At 51.1% G+C, this 22,557-nt stretch overlaps 1 protein-coding gene across 3 annotated transcripts in view; it reads right to left on the bottom strand.

Annotated features, from left to right (window-relative positions):
- ABCA7 (ATP binding cassette subfamily A member 7) overlaps positions 1-22,557 on the bottom strand; it is a 243,777-nt gene that overhangs the window by 120,266 nt on the left and 100,954 nt on the right. For all 3 annotated transcript variants that reach the window (XM_069218017.1, XM_069218018.1, XM_069218019.1), the window contains exons 22-27: positions 20,399-20,536; positions 19,422-19,627; positions 17,132-17,204; positions 12,537-12,739; positions 4,207-4,318; positions 2,500-2,604 (exon numbers count right to left, since the gene is read on the bottom strand). In XM_069218017.1, the coding sequence (XP_069074118.1) occupies positions 2,500-2,604; positions 4,207-4,318; positions 12,537-12,739; positions 17,132-17,204; positions 19,422-19,627; positions 20,399-20,536 (837 nt within the window). The remainder of the gene's footprint in view (positions 1-2,499; positions 2,605-4,206; positions 4,319-12,536; positions 12,740-17,131; positions 17,205-19,421; positions 19,628-20,398; positions 20,537-22,557) is intronic.

The raw sequence follows: 22,557 nt of genomic DNA, 5'->3' as shown, positions 1-22,557 counted from the left end.
ATGACCCAGCAAGTCAACACCATATCGTCCTCTTGCTTCAACACCCTCTGTATGCTCCGCAAGAACTTCAGGTGGATTTCCGTAGAAACCAGAAGAACGATCACCCACGCCCTCATCAGCAGCAGACTGGACTACGGCAACGCCCTCTAGCCGGGAACTACAGCCAAGCTCCAGAGAAAACTCCAGCACATCCAGAACGCCTCAGAACGTCTCATCCTCAACCTCCCTTGCCACGAGCACATCTCCGCCCACCTCAGAACCCTACACTGGCTGCCCATCAACAAAAGGATCTTCTTCAAAATCCTAATCCACGCTCACAAAGCCCTCCACGGCTGCGGACCGGCCTTCCTCAACGACTGACTCAACTTCCACATCCCGACACGCCAGCTCCGCTCCACCGACCTCGCAACAGTCCCTTGCATTCAACGCACCACGTCCGGCTGCAGGTCTTTCTCCCACCTCGCCGCCAAAGCCTGGGATTCCCTCCCCACCAACCTACGCAAGACCTGGGACCTTCTGACCTTCAGAAAGCGCCTCAAGACATGGCTCTTCGAGCAGTAGCTTCCCCTCCCCCCTCCCCCAGCGCCTTGAGACCCTACCGGGTGAGTAGCGCGCTCAACACATTTATTGATTGATTGCTCCATGATGGCACAAGGTTTAGAATTTTAACCTGTATTATGAGTCAGAGAACAGTATTTTAACTGCTATTTTGGCTGTTATCTATGTACTTAAAGCCACACACCCATGACTAATGCCTTTTTAGGTTCTGTATGGCGCACTAGAGTGGAAGAGCTTACCAATGTCAACTTTTTGTAAATTGAGTTGGTTTTTGTTATTTATTTGCTAAAGGATGGATTAATTAATTCCCCAGGCAGGGCTTGAAAAATCCACTCTACCACTCGCATTGGTGCGTCTTATTTGATCAGGTCGAACTATTTTTAATACTTACTGGTCCCCTCTGGAGAGTTGACACTGAACAGGTGTTCTGTTCAGTTGAAAAGTGGAGGGGCAATAAAAGATGCCTTTAAATCTTGATCTTATGTCACATTTGCTCTGTGTTCACAGACAGAAGTCAAAAGTCAGTTTTTCTTACAATTAATTTCCCTTCTGACTGCAGAGTTCCAGGACTTTGTAAGGTGAACTGTGACCTGCTGCTTAGAATGTAAAATAAAAGGATTTAGGTTGTCAGTTTTTCCTAACACACAACATTTAAATGACTGAGTGAACTGTGCAAACATTAAAAAATATATTTCAGTAGTTATGAAAGTCATTTTTTATATTTCTGTGTGCTGAAAAAAATATTTTAATAGGATAAAACAAGTCAGAATACTTTACATGTTGATATGCAAAGGATATGTTTTCTAAAACCCAATTTTCACAGATTGTTAATACACTATGTAGATTTATCAGTAAAGCTGCAAGTAAGTGGAGAGGTTGTTGGACATTTTATGGAAAGTTACTGCGTGTAGATGACAATATGTTACCACATCATGGTTTAGTAATATATGTATTAAACTTGAGTGTTTCAACAAACTGAGAAACACTCCTGCCCTGATGGCAATGTTGTTAGTAAACTAAAAGAAGTCCTAGGTTGTGTGGCTAGACCTCATGGGTATGTGGGCTAGATTCTTGTGATGCATGCAGCAAACTTTAGTCTTCTACTTCAAACAAAAGAGGGTTTTTTGTACTGCAGAAAAGCTGAGCTCACACATTTGAAGGTGCAGTCATATGTGAGAATTGAGAAAAAGGCGACTCTGTAAACTATTTGCCTAGAATCACACAATTTGAGACCCGTTTACAGGTCAAGTACATTAAAGTTAGGTAGAGTAGATTATTTAAGTTACTCGACCTGCAGGTCCAGTAACATTTTTATGATTTTTTCGAGCCCTGCCAGATACAGAGAAACCTACACAGACCCCAGAGGCCTCTGTACACACAAAGTTCCAGAGTTCCAGTGGTGTATAAGGATCAGCAGAGGCACACAAGTACCTCCAGAGACGCACAGACCCATCACTGAAATATGCATCCAATGTACTCAGGTTTCTTATCTGCGGAGATCCCTCCCAAATACAGGTCCCACTGCTTTCAGAATCAACAGCACCAGCTAACAGGTACTGCACCACCCTCTCACAACCAGAAGCACCTTCCCTCTACACACGTGCACTTTACGTTCACCATTTGGCAGAAACCACTTCCAGGACACTTACACAGATATATGGCGGCCTCGATCAGGTCCTGCAGAGATGCGAGCACCTCACACGGAATCAGGAACATTGCACATACAGACATCGGATCCTCAGAAAGGTACAAGTGTAGTCACCTCGCACCCACAGGTACAGACGGGGCTCACAGGTGACCCACAGGCACAAACCTTTCACTCACAAACAAACCTTCACACAGCGGGAACCTTGCACATAGACACCGCACCCTGCATACACAGGTACGTCACGGGGGCACAGGCTCAGTTGCCAGATCCAGACATGGCCAGTGCTGCCTCACCTGCAGCCTCGATGTCCACAGCATCTCCGTCATCACAGGCCTTGTCTGGGGTGCAGGCCGAGGCTCTCGCACTCCTGTTCCCCAGTTCCACGGGTGCACCGCCATCTGTAGATAAAGAGGAGGAAGGGTGACCACCACAGGAAAGTAATGAATCTCACACACAAGTGTACAGGTCCAGTGACGAGCAGTGAACAGTACGCGTGGCTGTATGCACCTGCAAACCCCTGCTTTTCCTGCACATTCAGACTTTAGCAGGCCCTGCAGAGCGCAGTCTGGCCTGTCCTACTCAGTCAGGCATTGCTGCACAGAGTACCCACACAATTCAGCCTGCCAAGCACATACGTCGAGCAGATAAATACTCTTTGATGCGGGAGAATCCGAAGATGAACCCACCCAACAAGTCTATGTTTCCAGCTGGCCCTCTCCTTCTAGAGATGCTAACTCCTGTGTATCCTGTCCTGGAGGCATCGGCAGCAGCTCCTGGCGTGACATCAAGCACTGAGAATCCAAACTGTTCAGTCTATCACCAGGGTCAGTGGCTGTTCTCTCTAGGACTTCAAACCCTACATGAACAAAAGGAAAGGGTTAGATACCCATTAAGAGGAGGGATATTCTTGTTTTTCTTTAAAAATACCTTCTCTTGATGGGTACTAACACTTTCAAAAAGGATTCCTCCCTTTTGTTCTGAAGGCTTCATTGTCTGGGGAAACGAGGGATCACATCACTCTAACCTAATTGTCCTCTCTCCCCCGAATGGTGGCTCCCTAGCACTGCACCCAACGCCATCACTGACTGACCACGAGGACTCACACCTTGGAGGCGGACGAGCCAACCCGGGCCGGCCTGACTCAGAGGCTCGACTTCAAGCAACATCTGAATGGGGGCCAGACCTGACCGAGGGGTATGCGGGATAGGATAGATGAGGCACACGGCTAAACGAAGAAGAGGTCCTTTTACACACTAAGGGCCTAAATGGCACACAGATGTTGTATCCCCTCCCAGTGGAAGTGCAGTTTCAAATAAACAGAGACTAGTAAAGTGAGGATACCTGGCAGGTGAGATTGGTCCCACTGAGACCATATAACCCGAGACTGATCTCTCCCGAGACCTCACAAGTATTGCCTGTCCATACGACTCACATGGAGGGAGGCAGTGACAGCTACACGCATGAGACCGCCTGTGCTGCTGCACTCAACGCTGCACCACGGAGCAAACCACGCCTATTTATTTGCATCCACAATAATGACAATCATTCTTTTTTTGCTCCCGCCCCTTCCGTGGGTTGCATCACACTAGCTTTGCTTCACCAGTTTCTGCGACAGTTTCTTCTACTGTGTGGGGCTTATTCATTGGACTTTCATTAGATGTGGAGAATCAGCCGGACTGAACACCGTGAAGTAATTTAACGGATGCACAATAACTGTGCTCTGTCACTGTCCTGGCTGATAAAGCCTGATACATGAAGTGACCACACTGGTGACCCCATCACAGACTCCCAGCTAGGGTCACATCCCATCTTCCCCACTTGGAGAAACTGTCCTGGATGAACCATTCATGCCGCTATCATGCATTTCCCAGAACTACAAAAACTGCATCAATGCACAGACTCCACGAGAAGAGGCAAGCAGACTTGTGAAATGAATGAATGATCTGCGTCTAATGATGGGTTTAAAGCATCTTATTGAGTACAAGGCCTAGCCATCGTACCTTGTATTCTCACACTCTCCTTGCAGACGTCAGCAGCTCCTTTACAGACCTCAGCATATCTACCAGGCTCTTCAGCATCAACGTGTGTCTCTTCCGCAACCTTTAAAAATATCTGCAATGTACAAATGAACACTATGGAAGCACAAGGAGCAATCTCTCATTAACAGACTCTTCCTGCCCTTGTTGTGCTACATTGTGTAAAGTGCTGTGGTGCACGGGGCCCTGTATGTGCTTGATCTACAGCTCCCCACTGCGTACAGTGCTCTGTTGTACACCCAGGGCCCTGTAAGTGCTTATCTACTGCCCCCCACTGCGTACAGTGCTCTGCTGTACACCCATGGCCCTGTAGGTGCTTGATCTACTGTCCCCACTGCGTACAGTGCTCTGCTGTACACCCAGGGCCCTGTAACTGCTTGATCTACTGTCCCCACTGCGTACAGTGCTCTGCTGTACACCCATGGCCCTGTAGGTGCTTGATCTACTGTCCCCACTGCGTACAGTGCTCTGCTGTACACCCAGGGCCCTGTAACTGCTTGATCTACTGTCCCCACTGCGTACAGTGCCCTGCTGTACACCCACAGCCCTGTAGGTGCTTGATCTACTGTCCCCACTGCATACAGTGCTCTGCTGTACACCCAGGGCCCTGTAACTTCTTGATCTACTGTCCCCACTGCGTACAGTGCCCTGTTGTACACCCACAGCCCTGTAGGTGCTTGATCTACTGTCCCCACTGCGTACAGTGCTCTGCTGTACACCCAGGGCCCTGTAACTGCTTATTTACTGTCTCACCCTGCACACTGTGCTCTGCTGTACACCCAGTGCCCTATAACTGCTTGTCCACTGTCTCACACTGCACACAGTGCTCTGCTGTACACCCAGGGCCCTGTACCTGCTTGATCTACTGTCCCCACTGCGTACAGTGCTCTGCTGTACACCCATGGCCCTGTACCTGCTTGATCTACTGCCCCCCACTGCGTACAGTGCTCTGCTGTACACCCAGGGCCCTGTAACTGCTTATCTACTGTCTCACACTGCACACAGTGCTCTGCTGTACACCCAGGGCCCTGTAGGTGCTTATCTACTGCCCCCACTGCACACAGTGCTCTGCTGTACACCCAGGGTCCTGTAACTGCTTGATTTACTCTCTCACACTGCACACAGTACTCTGCTGTACACCCAAGGCCCTGCAAGTGCTTATCTACTGCCCCCCACTGCGTACAGTGCTCTGCTGTACACCCAGGGCCCTGTAAGTGCTTATCTACTGTCCCCCACTGCGTACAGTGCTCTGCTGTACACCCAGGGCCCTGTAACTACTTGAACTACAGTCTCACACTGCACACAGTTCTCTGCTGTACACCAGGGCACTGTAACTGCTTATTTACTGTCTCACAGACCATACAGTGTTCTGCTGTACACACAGGCCCTTCTAAGTGCCTGATCTACTGTCTCACACTGAACACAGTGCTCTGCTATACACCCAGGTCCCTGTAACTACTTGATCTACTGTCTCACACTGCACACAGTGCTCTGCTGTACACCCAGGGCCCTGTAAGTGCTTGATCTACTGTCTCACACTGCGTACAGTGCTCTGCTGTACACCCAGGGCCCTGTAACTGCTTATCTACTGTCTCACACTGCGTACAGTGCTCTGCTGTACACCCAGGGCCCTGTAAGTGCTTATCTACTGCCCCCCACTGCGTACAGTGTTCTGCAGTACACCCAGGGCCCTGCAACTGCTTATCTACTGTCTCACACTGCGTACAGTGCTCTGCTGTACACCAAGGGCCCTGTAAGTGCTTGTCCACTGTCTCACACTGCACACAGTGCTCTGCTGTACACCCAGGGCCCTGTAAGTGCTTATCTACTGCCCCCCACTGCGTACAGTGTTCTGCTGTACACCCAGGGCCCTGCAACTGCTTATCTACTGTCTCACACTGCGTACAGTGCTCTGCTGTACACCCAGGGCCCTGTAAGTGCTTGTCCACTGTCTCACACTGCACACACTGCTCTGCTGTACACACAGGGCCTTGTAAGTGCTTGTCCACTGTCTCACAGTGCTCTGCTTTACACCCAGTGCCCTATAACTGCTTATCTACTGTCTCAGACTGCACACAGTGCTCTGCTGTACACCCAGGGCCCTGTAACTGCTTGATCTACTGACTCACACTGCACACAGTGCTCTGCTGTACACCCAGGGCCCTATAACTGCTTATCTAATGCCCCCCACTGCGTACAGTGCTCTGCTGTACACCCAGGGCCCTGTAACTGCTTATCTACTGCCCCCCCCCCTGTGTACACTGCTCTGCTGTACACCCAGGGCCCTGTAAGTGCTTATCTACTGCCCCCCACTGCGTACAGTGTTCTGTTGTACACCCAGGGCCCTGTAACTGCTTATCTACTGTCTCACACTGCACACAGTGCTCTGCTGTACACCCAGGGCCCTGTAAGTGCTTATCTACTGCCCCCCACTGCGTACAGTGCTCTGCTGTACACCCAGGGCCCTGTAACTGCTTGATCTACTGTCTCACACTGCGTACAGTGCTCTGCTGTACACCCATGGCCCTGTAAGTGCTTGTCCACTGTCTCACAGTGCACACAGTGCTCTGCTGTACACCCAGTGCCCTATAACTGCTTATCTACTGTCTCACACTGCGTACAGTGCTCTGCTGTACACCCAGGGCCCTTTAACTGTTTATCTACTGTCTCACACTGCACACAGTGCTCTGCTGTACACCCAGGGCCCTGTAACTGCTTGATCTACTGACTCACACTGCATACAGTGCTCTGCTGTACACCCAGGGCCCTATAACTGCTTATCTACTGCCCCCCACTGCGTACAGTGCTCTGCTGTACACCCAGGGCCCTATAACTGCTTATCTACTGCCCCCCACTGCGTACCGTGCTCTGCTGTACACCCAGGGCCCTGAAACTGCTTATCTACTGCCCCCCACCGTGTACACTGCTCTGCTGTACACCCAGGGCCCTGTAACTGCTTATTTACTGTCTCACACTGCGTACAGTGCTCTGCTGTACACCCAGGGCCCTGTACGTGCTTGTCCACTGTCTCACACTGCGCACAGTGCTCTGCTGTACACCCAGGGTCCTCTAACTGCTTGATCTACTATCTCACACTGCGTACAGTGCTCTGCTGTACACCCAGGGCCCTTTAACTGTTTATTTACTTTCTCACACTGCACACAGTGCTATGCTGTACACCCTGTAACTGCTTATCTACTGTCTCACCCTGCACACAGTGCTCTGCTGTACACCCAGGGCCCTGTAACTGCTTATCTACTGTCTCACACTGCACACAGTGCTCTGCTGTACACCCAGGGCCCCGCAACTGCTTATTTACAGTCTCACACTGCACACAGTGCTCTCATGTACACACAGGGGCTTGTAAGTGCGTGTACACTGTCTCACACTGCACACTGTGCGCTGCTGTACACCCAGGGTCCTGTATGTGCTTGATCTACTGTCTCACACTGCGTGCAGTGCTCTGCTGTACACCTAGGGTCCTGTACGTGCTTGTCCACTGTCTCACACTGCACACAGTGCTCTACTGTACACCCAGGGTATGTGCTTGATCTACTGTCTCACACTGCACACAGTGCTCTGCTGTACACCCAGGGTATGTGCTTGATCTACTGTCTCACACTGCCTAAAATGTCCATAAAAAGAGACCAGTTAGACCTGTAGAGCCTTCCAAGATAACTTGGTACTGAACACCATTCTACAAACAAGATCCTGAAATGCAGTTTTCCTACTTCTTTCTAAACAAAAAGGAAGTTATGCAGTATTGGACCCATAACTCCTAACAAAAATAAAAAGATTACAAAGTCATGACTCGGCTGTCGCAATACCACAAAGGTAAGGCTCGCACCCTCTGTGATCACACTGAGCCGTCCTTGAAAGATCAGCCTCTTCCTTCTCCTTCAGATGTACAGTAGGAAAGGTTGTCATCTTCTTTGGCCCCACTACTGAGTGGTCACACGAAAACTCAGTGTCACTCGTACAGACGTACTGATGGCCAGAGGTGATCTGCTCACACGAAGGCTCCATGTCACTCGTACAGACGTACTGACGGGCAGAGGTGATCTGCTCACACGAAGGCTCCATGTCACTCGTACAGACGTACTGACGGCCAGAGGTGATCTGCTCACACGAAGGCTCCATGTCACTCGTACAGACGTACTGACGGGCAGAGGTGATCTGCTCACACGAAGGCTCCATGTCACTCGTACAGACGTACTGACGGGCAGAGGTGATCTGCTCACACGAAGGCTCCATGTCACTCGTACAGACGTACTGACGGGCAGAGGTGATCTGCTCACACGAAGGCTCCATGTCACTCGTACAGACGTACTGACGGGCAGAGGTGATCTGCTCACACGAAGGCTCCATGTCACTCGTACAGACGTACTGACGGGCATAGGTGATCTGTTCACACGAAGGCTCCATGTCACTCGTACAGACGTACTGACGGGCAGAGGTGATCTGCTCACACGAAGGCTCCATGTCACTCGTACAGACGTACTGACGGGCAGAGGTGATCTGCTCACACGAAGGCTCCATGTCACTCGTACAGACGTACTGATGGCCAGAGGTGATCTCCTCACACGAAGGTGTCACTCGTACACATGTACTGATGGGCAGAGGTGATCTGCTCACACTCCATGTCACTCGTACAGACGTACTGACGGGCAGAGGTGATCTGCTCACACAAAGGCTCCATGTCACCCGTACAGATGTACTGACGGGCAGAGGTGATCTGCTCACACGAAGGGTCCATGTCACTCGTACAGATGTACTGACGGGCAGAGGTGATCTGCTCACACGAAGGCTCCATGTCACTCGTGCAGACATACTGATGGCCAGAGGTGATCTGCTCACACGAAGGTGTCACTCGTGCAGACATACTGATGGCCAGAGGTGATCTGCTCACACGAAGGCTCCATGTCACTCGTCCAGACGTACTGACGGGCAGAGGTGATCTGCTCACACGAAGGCTCCATGTCACTCGTCCAGACGTACTGATGGCCAGAGGTGATCTGCTCACACGAAGGCTCCATGTCACTCGTACAGACGTACTGATGGGCAGAGGTGATCTGCTCACACGAAGGCTCCATGTCACTCGTCCAGACGTACTGACGGGCAGAGGTGATCTGCTCACACGAAGGCTCCAGGTCACTTGTCCAGACGTACTGACGGGCAGAGGTGATCTGCTCACACGAAGGCTCCATGTCACTCGTACAGATGTACTGACGGGCAGAGGTGATCTGCTCACACGAAGGCTCCATGTCACTCGTGCAGACATACTGATGGCCAGAGGTGATCTGCTCACACGAAGGTGTCACTCGTGCAGACATACTGATGGCCAGAGGTGATCTGCTCACACGAAGGCTCCATGTCACTCGTACAGACGTACTGACGGGCAGAGGTGATCTGCTCACACGAAGGTGTCACTCGTACAGACGTACTGATGGGCAGAGGTGATCTGCTCACACGAAGGCTCCATGTCACTCGTCCAGACGTACTGACGGGCAGAGGTGATCTGCTCACACGAAGGCTCCATGTCACTCGTACAGACGTACTGATGGGCAGACGTGATCTGCTCACACTCCACGTCACTCGTACAGACATACTGATGGGTAGAGGTGATCTGCTCACACGAAGGCTCCATGTCACTCGTACAGACGTACTGACGGGCAGAGGTGATCTGCTCACACGAAGGGTCCATGTCACTCGTACAGACGTACTGACGGGCAGAGGTGATCTGCTCACACGAAGGCTCCATGTCACTCGTACACATGTACTGATGGCCAGAGGTGATCTGCTCACACGAAGGCTCCATGTCACTCGTACAGACGTACTGATGGGCAGAGGTGATCTGCTCACATGAAGGCTCCATGTCACTCGTCCAGACGTACTGACGGGCAGAGGTGATCTGCTCACACGAAGGCTCCATGTCACTCGTACAGATGTACTGACGGGCAGAGGTGATCTGCTCACACGAAGGCTCCATGTCACTCGTACAGATGTACTGACGGGCAGAGGTGATCTGCTCACACGAAGGCTCCATGTCACTCGTACAGATGTACTGATGGCCAGAGGTGATCTGCTCACACGAAGGTGTCATTCGTACAGACGTACTGATGGGCTGAGGTGATCTGCTCACACGAAGGCTCCAGGTCACTCGTACAGACGTACTGACGGGCAGAGGTGATCTGCTCACACGAAGGCTCCATGTCACTCGTACAGACGTACTGACGGGCAGAGGTGATCTGCTCACACGAAGGCTCCATGTCACTCGTACAGATGTACTGACGGGCAGAGGTGATCTGCTCACACGAAGGCTCCATGTCACTCGTACAGATGTACTGACGGGCAGAGGTGATCTGCTCACACGAAGGGTCCATGTCACTCGTACAGACGTACTGACGGGCAGAGGTGATCTGCTCACACGAAGGCTCCATGTCACTCGTACACATGTACTGATGGCCAGAGGTGATCTGCTCACATGAAGGCTCCATGTCACTCGTACAGACGTACTGATGGCCAGAGGTGATCTGCTCACACGAAGGCTCCATGTCACTCGTACAGATGTACTGATGGCTCTGCTCACATGAAGGCTCCATGTCACTCGTACAGATGTGCTGATGGCCAGAGGTGATCTGGTCACACGAAAGCTCCATGTCACTCGTTCAGACGTACTGATGGACAGAGGTGATCTGGTCACACGAAAGCTCCATGTCACTCGCACAGACGTACTGATGGCCAGAGGTGATCTGCTCACACAAAGGCTCCATGTCACTCGTACAGACGTACTGATGGCCAGAGGTGATCTGCTCACACGAAGGTGTCACTCGTACACATGTACTGATGGGCAGAGGTGATCTGCTCACACGAAGGTGTCACTCGTACACATGTACTGATGGGCAGAGGTGATCTGGTCACACGAAGGCTCCATGTCACTTGTACAGATTACTGATGGGCAGAGGTGATCTGCTCACACTCCATGTCACTCGTACAGATGTACTGATGGGCAGAGGTGATCTGGTCACACGAAGGCTCCATGTCACTCGTACAGACGCACTGATGGGCAGAGGTGATCTGCTCACACTCCTTGTCACTCGTACACATGTACTGATGGGCAGAGGTGATCTGGTCACACGAAGGCTCCATGTCACTCGTACAGACGTACTGATGGCCAGACGTGATCTCCTCACACGAAGGCTCCATGTCACTCGTACAGACGTACTGATGGGCAGAGGTGATCTGCTCACACGAAGGCTCCATGTCACTCGTACAGACGTACTGATGGGCAGAGGTGATCTGCTCACACGAAGGCTCCATGTCACTCGTACAGACGTACTGATGGGCAGAGGTGATCTGCTCACACTCCACGTCACTCGTACAGACGTACTGATGGGTAGAGGTGATCTGCTCACACGAAGGCTCCATGTCACTCGTACAGACGTACTGATGGGCAGAGGTGATCTGCTCACACTCCACGTCACTCGTACAGACATACTGATGGGCAGAGGTGATCTGCTCACACGAAGGCTCCTTGTCACTTGTACAGACGTACTGATGGGCAGAGGTGATCTGCTCACACGAAGGCTCCATGTCACTCGTACAGACGTACTGATGGCCAGAGGTGATCTGCTCACCTGAAGGCTCCATGTCACTAGTACAGACGTACTGATGGCCAGAGGTGATCTGCTCACACGAAGGCTCCATATCACTCGTACAGACGTACTGATGGCCAGAGGTGATCTGCAGCCCACTGATGCACTTTCACCTACCACAGGGTCATAACTCGCTGCAATCTATGTTCTTATGTACAGGATCTTCAAAATGAAACAGAGCTCGTATTCTCTGGACAGTGGAGGGCCTGGAGACATGTAAACAGATGATCTAGAACTGGGAATCTCCCAAGGTATTGTGTGCAACCGACTGGATCACTGACCTAACAAATCAGCCCCTAGCAAAAATATAACCTATAAATCTATCTGACTGTACTACTCGGATACTTGCATGTAGGGCAGTAGAGAAATGTACTGTAGCACGTAACTAAAAAATCCTGTTTCTAATCTCCATACAGCACTTTCGATGAGCTTGAAATATTCTACAGATGGCGCACAATACGCTGTTGGTAGTTAGCTTTTTTACATCCTCAACCACTATTGGGATTTGTATTATTTTTGACTACGTAACTGATAACGCTTCTTACCTCTAAATTTACTGTAATGGTATTAACTGTAATAAAGTTGTGAATTCTCATAAAATCAAGCATAAATCATCATGGTGCCAGTAGGTGTCCCTACCTCTTCCAATGTGGTGTCCGAGATGCCGTAGCTGGACACGCCCAGCTCACCCAGACGCAAATCCAGTTCCTGGAAAAGCTTTCCAAAGCTGCCATCCTTGGCACCATCATACGGCAAGACGTAAACCACCTCATGGCCCATATCCTCCACCAAGTGCGAGCCGGAGACATGCGCCTGGACCAGAGCAGAGAGGAGAGACACGTCTGGAAGGAAAAAGAAGAGCATCTGGTGTGAGATAAAACACGAGAGCAACCAAGTAAAGCGCGGCTCCTGGGAGACATTTAACGTACATATGGGCACTACACGTTGGCAAAAGATAGGAGAGTGTGGAGTGAGCTGAGGTGCTCACATGAGAGTACTACAGGTTTAAGTGTGACTGAGGTCAGGCACTGAATCCAAATAGTGACACGACTCAAAGGAAGCGATCTCGCCACAATAACACAGCGTGAGGACACCCAGAGCGTACTACAGATCTATTACCTACAGATGTAAAACGCTACACTCTGGTTCCGCCCACTCCTTATATATAATAACGTTTTTACTTGATGTTTTAAGCTTTTATGTAATGCATGGGCTTATAAAAATGTGTGCTTTCAGCTCTGACACATCACAGCCCTGTACATACTAATGAGTTCATGAAAATAGCAATCTGGGAGACGGAGATCAACGGAGCATCTGCGGGAGATGTAGAGAATGGGAAAGAAATGAAACGGAAGGTAATGCCAGGCTGCAGAAGGCAGGGCTGGCACCTGACAAACCACCTGCAGTCACCGAGGAGCACCTCAGGGTGACGGGAGTAAACACTTAGACAAGGACATGGGAAGTGGATTCTTACAAGGAAGAGAAAGCAATAACCACAACAGTAAACAGGGGCTGTGCTACAGCGGCATGCTGTGAGCGTCAATGGGGAGGCCTCATCCGTGCCCAGGTTCTGAAACTTCCCGTAGAGTATGGGGCCATGTTCCTAAGCCTCTTTTCCAGACTCAGGGCTTGATTTAGAGTTTAGTGGATGATTTACTCTGTCACAAATGTGATAGATGTCCGTCCGCCGTATTACAAGTTCCATAGTGTATAGTAGAATTGTAATGGAGCGGACGTGATACCGGTCACGTTTGTGACAGAGTAAGCCAACTCTAAATCAGGCCCTTAATGCTACAATCAGTGCCCACCTCTGTCATACTGTGTCCCAATCTGGAAGCACATCTTAGCATCCCTCATCCCACTTTGGAGGACACCTCCGGCATACTGTGTATTCTGTATGAATGTGGAGGCCACTTCTGGTGTTTTCTGTATGAATGTGGAGGCCGCTTCTGGTGGCCGTAAGCACATGTGGAGGCCACATCCGGCATACTGGGTACCAATGTGGAAACCACCTCTGGTGTATTCTGTATGAATGTGGAGGCCGCTTCTGGTGGCCGTAAGCACATGTGGAAGCCACCTCCGACATACTGTGTACCAATGTGGAAGCCACCTCTGATGTATTCTGTATGAATGTGGAGCCACTTCTGGTGTGCCGTAAGCACATGTGGAAGCCACCTCCGGCATGCTGTGTACCAATGTGGAATCCACCTCTGGTGTATTCTGTATGAATGTGGAGGCCACTTCTGGTGTGCCGTAAGCACATGTGGAGGCCACCTCCGGCATACTGTGTACCAATGTGGAATCCACCTCTGGTGTATTCTGTATGAATGTGGAGCCACTTCTGGTGTGCCGTAAGCACATGTGGAAGCCACCTCCGGCATGCTGTGTACCAATGTGGAATCCACCTCTGGTGTATTCTGTATGAATGTGGAGGCCACTTCTGGTGTGCCGTAAGCACATGTGGAGGCCACCTCCGGCATACTGGGTACCAAAGTGGAAGCCACCTCTGGTGTTTTCTGTATGAATGTGGAGCCACTTCTGGTGTGCCGTAAGCACATGTGGAGGGCACCTCCGGCATACTGGGTACCAATGTGGAAGCCACCTCTGGTGTATTCTGTATGAATGTGGAGGCCGCTTCTGGTGGCCGTAAGCACATGTGGAAGCCACCTCTGGCATACTGTGTACCAATGTGGAATCCACCTCTGGTGTTTTCTGTATGAATGTGGAGGCCGCTTCTGGTGGCCGTAAGCACATGTGGAAGCCACCTCCGACATACTGTGTACCAATGTGGAAGCCACCTCTGGTGTATTCTGTATGAATGTGGAGGCCGCTTCTGGTGGCCGTAAGCACATGTGGAGGCCACCTCCGGCATACTGTGTACCAATGTGGAAGCCACCTCTGGTATTTTCTGTATGAATGTGGAGCCACTTCTGGTGTGCCGTAAGCACATGTGGAGGCCACCTCCGGCATACTGTGTACCAATGTGGAATCCACCTCTGGTGTATTCTGTATGAATGTGGAGCCACTTCTGGTGTGCCGTAAGCACATGTGGAGGCCACCTCCGGCATACTGGGTACCAATGTGGAATCCACCTCTGGTGTATTCTGTATGAATGTGGAGCCACTTCTGGTGGCCATAAGCACATGTGGAAGCCACCTCCGGCATGCTGTGTATCAATGTGGAAGCCACCTCTGGTGTATTCTGTATGAATGTGGAGGCCGCTTATGGTGGCCGTAAGCACATGTGGAAGCCACCTCCGGCATGCTGTGTACCAATGTGGAAGCCACCTCTGGTGTATTCTGTATGAATGTGGAGGCCGCTTCTGGTGGCCGTAAGCACATGTGGAGGCCACCTCCGGCATACTGGGTACCAATGTGGAAGCCACCTCTGGTGTATTCTGTATGAATGTGGAGGCCGCTTCTGGTGGCCGTAAGCACATGTGGAAGCCACCTCCGGCATACTGTGTACCAATGTGGAAGGCACCTCTGGTGTTTTCTGTATGAATGTGGAGCCACTTCTGGTGTGCCATAAGCACATGTGGAGGCCACCTCCGGCATACTGTGTACCAATGTGGAAGCCACCTCTGGTGTATTCTGTATCAATGTGGAGGCCGCTTCTGGTGGCCGTAAGCACATGTGGAAGCCACCTCCGGCATACTGTGTACCAATGTGGAAGCCACCTCTGGTGTTTTCTGTATGAATGTGGAGGCCACTTCTGGTGTGCCGTAAGCACATGTGGAGGCCACTTCCGGCATACTGTGTACCAATGTGGAAGCCACCTCTGGTGTATTCTGTATGAATGTGGAGGCCGCTTCTGGTGGTCGTAAGCACATGTGGAAGCCACCTCCGGCATGCTGTGTACCAATGTGGAAGCCACCTCTGGTGTTTTCTGTATGAATGTGGAGGTCGCTTCTGGTGTGCCGTAAGCACATGTGGAGGCCACTTCCGGCATACTGTGTACCAATGTGGAAGCCACCTCTGGTGTATTCTGTATGAATGTGGAGGCCGCTTCTGGTGGCCGTAAGCACATGTGGAAGCCACCTACGGCATGCTGTGTACCAATGTGGAAGCCACCTCTGGTGTATTCTGTATGAATGTGGAGGCCGCTTCTGGTGGCCGTAAGCACATGTGGAAGCCACCTCCGGCATACTGTGTACCAATGTGGAAGCCACCTCTGGTGTTTTCTGTATGAATGTGGAGGCCACTTCTGGTGTGCCGTAAGCACATGTGGAGGCCACTTCCGGCATACTGGGTACCAATGTGGAAGCCACCTCTGGTGTATTCTGTATGAATGTGGAGCCACTTCTGGTGGCCGTAAGCACATGTGGAAGCCACCTCAGGCATGCTGTGTACCAATGTGGAAGCCACCTCTGGTGTTTTCTGTATGAATGTGGAGCCACTTCTGGTGGCCATAAGCACATGTGGAGGCCACTTCCGGCATACTGTGTACCAATGTGGAATCCACCTCTGGTGTATTCTGTATGAATGTGGAGCCACTTCTGGTGTGCCGTAAGCACATGTGAAAGCCACCTCCGGCATGCTGTGTACCAATGTGGAAGCCACCTCTGGTGTATTCTGTATGAATGTGGAGGCCGCTTCTGGTGGCCGTAAGCACATGTGGAAGCCACCTCCGGCATGCTGTGTACCAATGTGGAAGCCACCTCTGGTGTATTCTGTATGAATGTGGAGGCCGCTTCTGGTGTGCCGTAAGCACATGTGGAGGCCACTTCTGGCATACTGTGTTGAGTGCTGGTTGCGCAACGCTCTGTTGAGTTTTGGCTCACTGTGGAACTAATGGTTTACTAGGTAAGGGGAGGCGTAGCCGGTGTCCAAACGAATGAAATAGTTGTACTTCTTGTGTGAGGCAGCTGTAGAGTGAAAGGAGAACTCTGCTTACTTTTGCAGCATTATTTGAATCCGTCTCTAGGCAAAAACAGCTATCAATACAACCAGGTTACACAGTTGTGCACTTTAGCAAAGAAAGCCCCTCTGGCCAAATCAAGGGTATATTAAAAGATTTCCATCCTCAGAGCCCACTTCCTGTGATACCAAGGCAACAGTTTCTCCTTTAGTGGTAGATATGTGTCAAGATTATAGACCAGATCATGAAAGCATTGAGGAAATGGAGGTGGCTTGAGATACTGATGGAGAAGATTTAAGTGGTACCCAGTATGGTGAGTAAGGGTGGGGTCTGGAGGGGGAGCGGTTGGGGGCATTGGCGGATTGTGAACTAACCTGCAGAACTGGTCTCACTCGGCCGCTCGCTGCCCAGACCAGTGTCACTGCTGTGCTGCGAGGCACTGTCCTCCTGCGAACAACACAAGGCAATTACTTGTCGGCTCTAGAGAACAGGATTTAAAATGCTAGTGACTGACTCGAATTTTGGGAGCTTTTGGTTGAATCTCAGATGGTCGAGGAGCTAACATTCCACACTTTCCTACAACCTGACTGAGGAAAGATAAAGGGAGCTGTCTTGAGTACATAACACAGGCGTTGATTGTAGTCCAAGAAAGCTTACACTCAGGATTAGAGCAAAACACATGTTGTCTAAAATTATAAGAAGACTGTGAACAACGAGATGCTGAATAATCAATGGCTGGGTTTTGGGGATCTTGTTTGTGCTCACAACATGACCAAACTCAAATAAATACTTAAAAGCACATCAAAAATGTAAAGTTTCTTGGACTATAAATAAGAACAAAGAAGAGGGGCTCCCCAGAAGTCTAAACTCCACATGAGAACTGCAAGACTGGCAGGCACGTGGTGTAAGACCCAAGTGCCAGGCCCTCGCCCACCTCCCCAATTCATTTCAATATCAAAACGGATCTTGTTGTAGCAGATGTCAGACATCATGAGGACCGCGCAGTGCGGCTGCTCTTGTTCCATTGGTAAACCCACTTCCTCACACCTCAAACAAATAAGAGATCAACTGAAAGCCAAGGGTAAAAGCTGAGGCAACACCACATGTAGGACGACTACCTTCCTCAGGGTCATTATGGGCGCTGTTTCCAGTTCTGGGCTTTCAGGTGACAACCTACTGCATTCTGGGTGTTGTAGGCTTCTTTCGCTTTCACTGGCCTGATTACACCAGGGCACCTGAAGCCAATGATTTGGACTGGAGATAGGGCCTGTAATGAGCTTGGGTGAGATGGCCACCTTAAGCTAAATGAAGAAGCAAGAGAGACAAAGAGAGTGGGAGAGACAGAGACACACAGAGACAGGAAAAGAGTGATGGAGAGAGCTAGGGAGTGAGAGAAATGAAGAGCAGAGAGAGAGGGCATAAGAGCAATTTGGAAAAACAGAAATAGAAAGGCAAGCAAAGGCAGAATGAGAGGAATGGACAATCAGAGAACCAGAGAAGTAAAAGACAGACAATAAAGAAAGGAAAATCAAAGGAGAAAGAAGGCGAGAGGAAGATGGTTAGCAAAGAACAGAGAGCAAGTGACAAGGCGAGAGAGCATAAGAACAAGACAGAGGGGGTCATTCTGACTCCCGCCGGGCGCGGTCACCGCGCGCCCGGCGGGAGCCGTCAAAATACCGTACCGCGGTCGGAAGACCGCGGTGGGTATTTTGAGTTTTCCCCTGGGCTGGCGGGCGGCCTTCAAAAGGCCGCCCGCCATCCCAGGGGAAAACGACCTTCCCACCATGAAGCCGGCTCGTAATCGAGCCGGCGGAGTGGGAAGGTGCGACGGGTGCTACTGCACCCGTCGCGTATTTCACTGTCTGCTATGCAGACAGTGAAATACAAGCGGGGCCTTCTTACGGGGGCCCCTGCAGTGCCCATGCCATTGGCATGGGCACTGCAGGGGCCCCCAGGGGCCCCGCGACACCCCCTACCGCCATCCTGTTCCTGGCGGGCGAACTGCCAGGAACAGGATGGCGGTAGGGGGTGTCAGAATCCCCAAGGCGGCGCAGCATGCTGCGCCGCCTTGGAGGATTCTGACGGGCAGCGGAAAACCGGCGGGAGCCCGCCGGTTTTCCTGCACTGACCGCGGCCAAAGCGCCGTGGTCAGAATGCCCTGCGGGGCACCGCCGGTCTGTCGGCGGTGCTCCCGCCGACCCTGGCCCCGGCGGTCTGAGACCGCCGGGGTCAGAATGACCCCCAGAGTGTCTGAGAAAAGATACAGAGAAAGAAAGAGAGAGCTAGACTGATCTAGAGACAGAACACAATGTGGGGGTAGCAGTGTCGCCCAATCTTTTCCCAGCATCCTCCTCCCGAGTTCAGTTTCTACTCTCTCACCCACCTCTCTCTCTCTCTCTCTCTCTCTCTCTCTCTCTCTCTCTCTCTCTCTCCTCCTCTCTCTCCCCCCCTCTCTCTCCCCCCCTCTCTCTCCCCCCCTCTCTCTCTCTCTCTCTCTCTCTCTCTCTCTCTCTCTCTCTCTCTCTCTCTCTCTCCCCCTCTCTCTCTCTCTCTCTCTCTCTCTCCCCCTCTCTCTCTCTCTCTCTCTCTCCCCCTCTCCCTCTCTCTCCCCCTCTCTCTCTCCCTCTCCCTCTCTCTCCCTCTCCATCCCCCGCCCAGAGTTACCTTCTTGCCCATGCTGGCAATGCTGCTGCTGGTCACGTTGGTCCTCTGACGCTTGACCAGGGTCAGGTAGTACCCGGTGCCCAGGGTGGTCTTCAGGAAGAGAGGTGACCCGCAGCACTGTAGCCGTCCCTGGGAGATAATGGCGACTCGGTCCCCCAGCAGATCGGCTTCGTCCATGTAGTGCGTGGACAGGATGATGGTGCGTCCTGGGAGAAAGAAATCCAAGAAACAAACCGAAGCTGCTTACCTCGGACATTTTTTAAATCAACACCAGCATTCACTGCTCAGCGCACCAGAAGACAACACTGGTACAATGGAAAGAATCATTGGACTCCAGAAAATATACAAACCCCAGCCCTGGGACACCAAGTACTCATACATGACAGCAAAGCTAGGAAGCATGAATGAAGGGTGGAGGTTGTGGAACTGTGTCAGATGCGAAGGTTCTTCCTCCGAGAACCCAATGAGGCACACTACACCTGTAAGAGGAACCCTTTGCGCTGTATACAACGCTGGGGGCAGAATTACGGCCTCACACAGCACACCTGTTTTTACAGAAGAAACAGCACTGAATTCCATGCAGCACCAGCAATATTTGAGAGATTTACATAACTTCCCCCAGGTCGCTAGAGTAAGGCATCCTACAGGTTCAAAGGTCACAGTGTGAAGGCAGTAGCTTACACAAGTCACTAAGGCAGCATTTATCGATGCTGATCATGCGGGCCACAGAACGCCTCCTCACAGCAGTACCCGCCGTGCTGGTGGCGCTCATGAAACTACAGTGTCCTGTGGCACAGAGCGCTGTATCTTCAGTGTGACCTCCTCGGGAGCAGATCCACACATCCCTTGGTACCGATCCCGACCACGCGTCTTCCATCTTCACGGAGAACCACGTATGCTTTATCCATGTACGGAGAACACCATGATCACCCTTTCTTTACAAGCAGACTCAACTGTAGATGTGAAACCCACCTCACCTTTACGATACTTTAAGACGAGGTCCCAGATCCCGCGGCGCGAGTAGGGGTCGACGCCAGCCGTTGGCTCATCCAAGATCACCATCCTGGAACCACCAACAAATGCAATGGCCACTGAAAGTTTCCGCTGCATACCGCCTAGAGAGAAGAGGTGGAGAGAGGTCACTGGTGAGATGATGGCACCCTCCGAATACAAATGCAGTGCAGGCCGTGTGAGTGTGGCGTGGCGGACATAAGTTACCATTAATGTCCACATTACAGCTTGACAACCTGCAGATTCACATGCTAGTCAGCATGCTGCTTCTAGTGGTTGGATTCGGAGCTCATGATGGTGTTTTATCAAAATAAAAAACACTTGCTCTTGAGGAATACATGCAAGACACCGAGTGGAAATCTAGAATGCCCCACACCTCCCCTCGCTTCAGATCATTTTGTAAGCTGGGCCCTTCTTCACTAGTCTGACTATGGGGTAGCAGTAGACGGGCTCACGGGCACATCTATAAGAGACGGGAAACTGCCAAACTATAGGAACTGGTAAGAGAGATGCTTCTTTGCACCGTGAAGCATCCACAGGTCCACATACTTGGCACAGACTACTGAGCGGCACTGCTCGCACTAAGGAGCCGCTGAGAGGCTGAGACGCTCCAATGCCTGCAGGTAGGATCTAGAATCGGAGGAGAGGTTTGGAAGGATTACCTCTGCCTGAAGAATCAGGATGTGCAGAAGGACCTTCGATGCCTGAGGAGTTACCTTGGCGTACTCTCCATCAGGGAACCGTGATCTTCTCAGTCCTGCCACATCTGTCCAGTGGACGTAGCATCCCATGAACTATTAGGATGGGGAACCAGGCTCCCTGATTAATGCCCCCTGCAGTGTGCTGGAAACAAAGCTGTTTGTGAATGGACACGACCTCATCGCAGACTAGGCAAGTTTAAGTACAGCTGGTACGACACACTGCATCAGACAACCCCTGAACGAGAAGCACCAATCCTGTTGGGGATTTTTATGCTGAAACTGATAAGACACCAAAAATAGTATATTAAGTGTGATAGTGACAGCGCTGAAACCTAATGTGGACGCTCTCACGGGGCCCTCTTCCCAGAGTAGAGCATGTCTTCTTCGGATTCGTGATGAGAATGTCTGCTGCTTCTGAATGATGAAGGTTTGGGCTCCACAGAGACATGTGGGCCTAGTCTGGATTCTGGGCGGTGTGTCACTGATGATGATGCAATTAGTGTCACTCGGATGCGTTTATTGAAAGAGTTGAGATATTCTGGAGGGAACTGTGATAAAGTGATGTAATGGTGAGACGCAGGGCATCCTAAGAGAGCAGGCCAAGAACGGGTTGAGGAGAAGGCCTTCTTGCAGTTACAGTGTTTGAGAACTAGTAACGATGGGGTCTCCTGAATGCAGCTCTTTGGAAACAATTGTCACTGTAGAGTGCATAAGATCTGACTCCAGTTTGAATTGTTCAAGGTGAGGTGTACTATGGACAGAGCCCGTATCTTTTCTGGGTGGCCATCAGCAACTCAGCAAGACATGGGGTGCGGTGCTTCAGGTGAGCAGTGGAAGCCGACAGTGACGAAGGAATGAGATGGAACTAGATCAGGATTGAAGGAGGTGGCCCTATGCAGGGGACACCCGGAGGCTGGCATAAAGAAGGGCCAGCACGTAATGGGACATACCAGTCAGTAAACATGTAAAACATGCATCACGCATACACAAAGCTCTCTCGCGCTCATATATGCACACACACACAAACACGAGAAGGGACACACACACGCACACTGTAGGAAGCTGGCTCTGTATATACTATATCAAAATGAGATATAGGGCCAGATTACGGCCTTGGCGGGCGGGATACTCCGTCACAAACATGACAGATATCCCATCTGCAGTTTTACAAGTTCCATAGGATATAATGAAACTTGTAATACGGCGGACGGGATATCCGCCACGTTTATGATGGAGTATCCCGTCCGCCGAGGTCGTAATCTGGCCCATAGTGTGCACAAGTCCAGCGGTACCCCAGAGGCTTGACAGAGGCAATAATAGATAATACTAATGCTCTATTTTGTGGTAGTGTGGTCGAGCAGTAGGCTTATCAGAGGGTAGTGCTAAGCATTTGCTATACACACACCGTCAAGAAATGAAACACA

The sequence above is a fragment of the Pleurodeles waltl genome, chromosome 12 (assembly GCF_031143425.1).
Source record: "Pleurodeles waltl isolate 20211129_DDA chromosome 12, aPleWal1.hap1.20221129, whole genome shotgun sequence".
NCBI lineage: Eukaryota > Metazoa > Chordata > Amphibia > Caudata > Salamandridae > Pleurodeles > Pleurodeles waltl.
The sequence above is the reverse complement of the archived record's forward strand: the minus strand, read 5'-3'. Positions and strand labels throughout refer to the sequence as shown.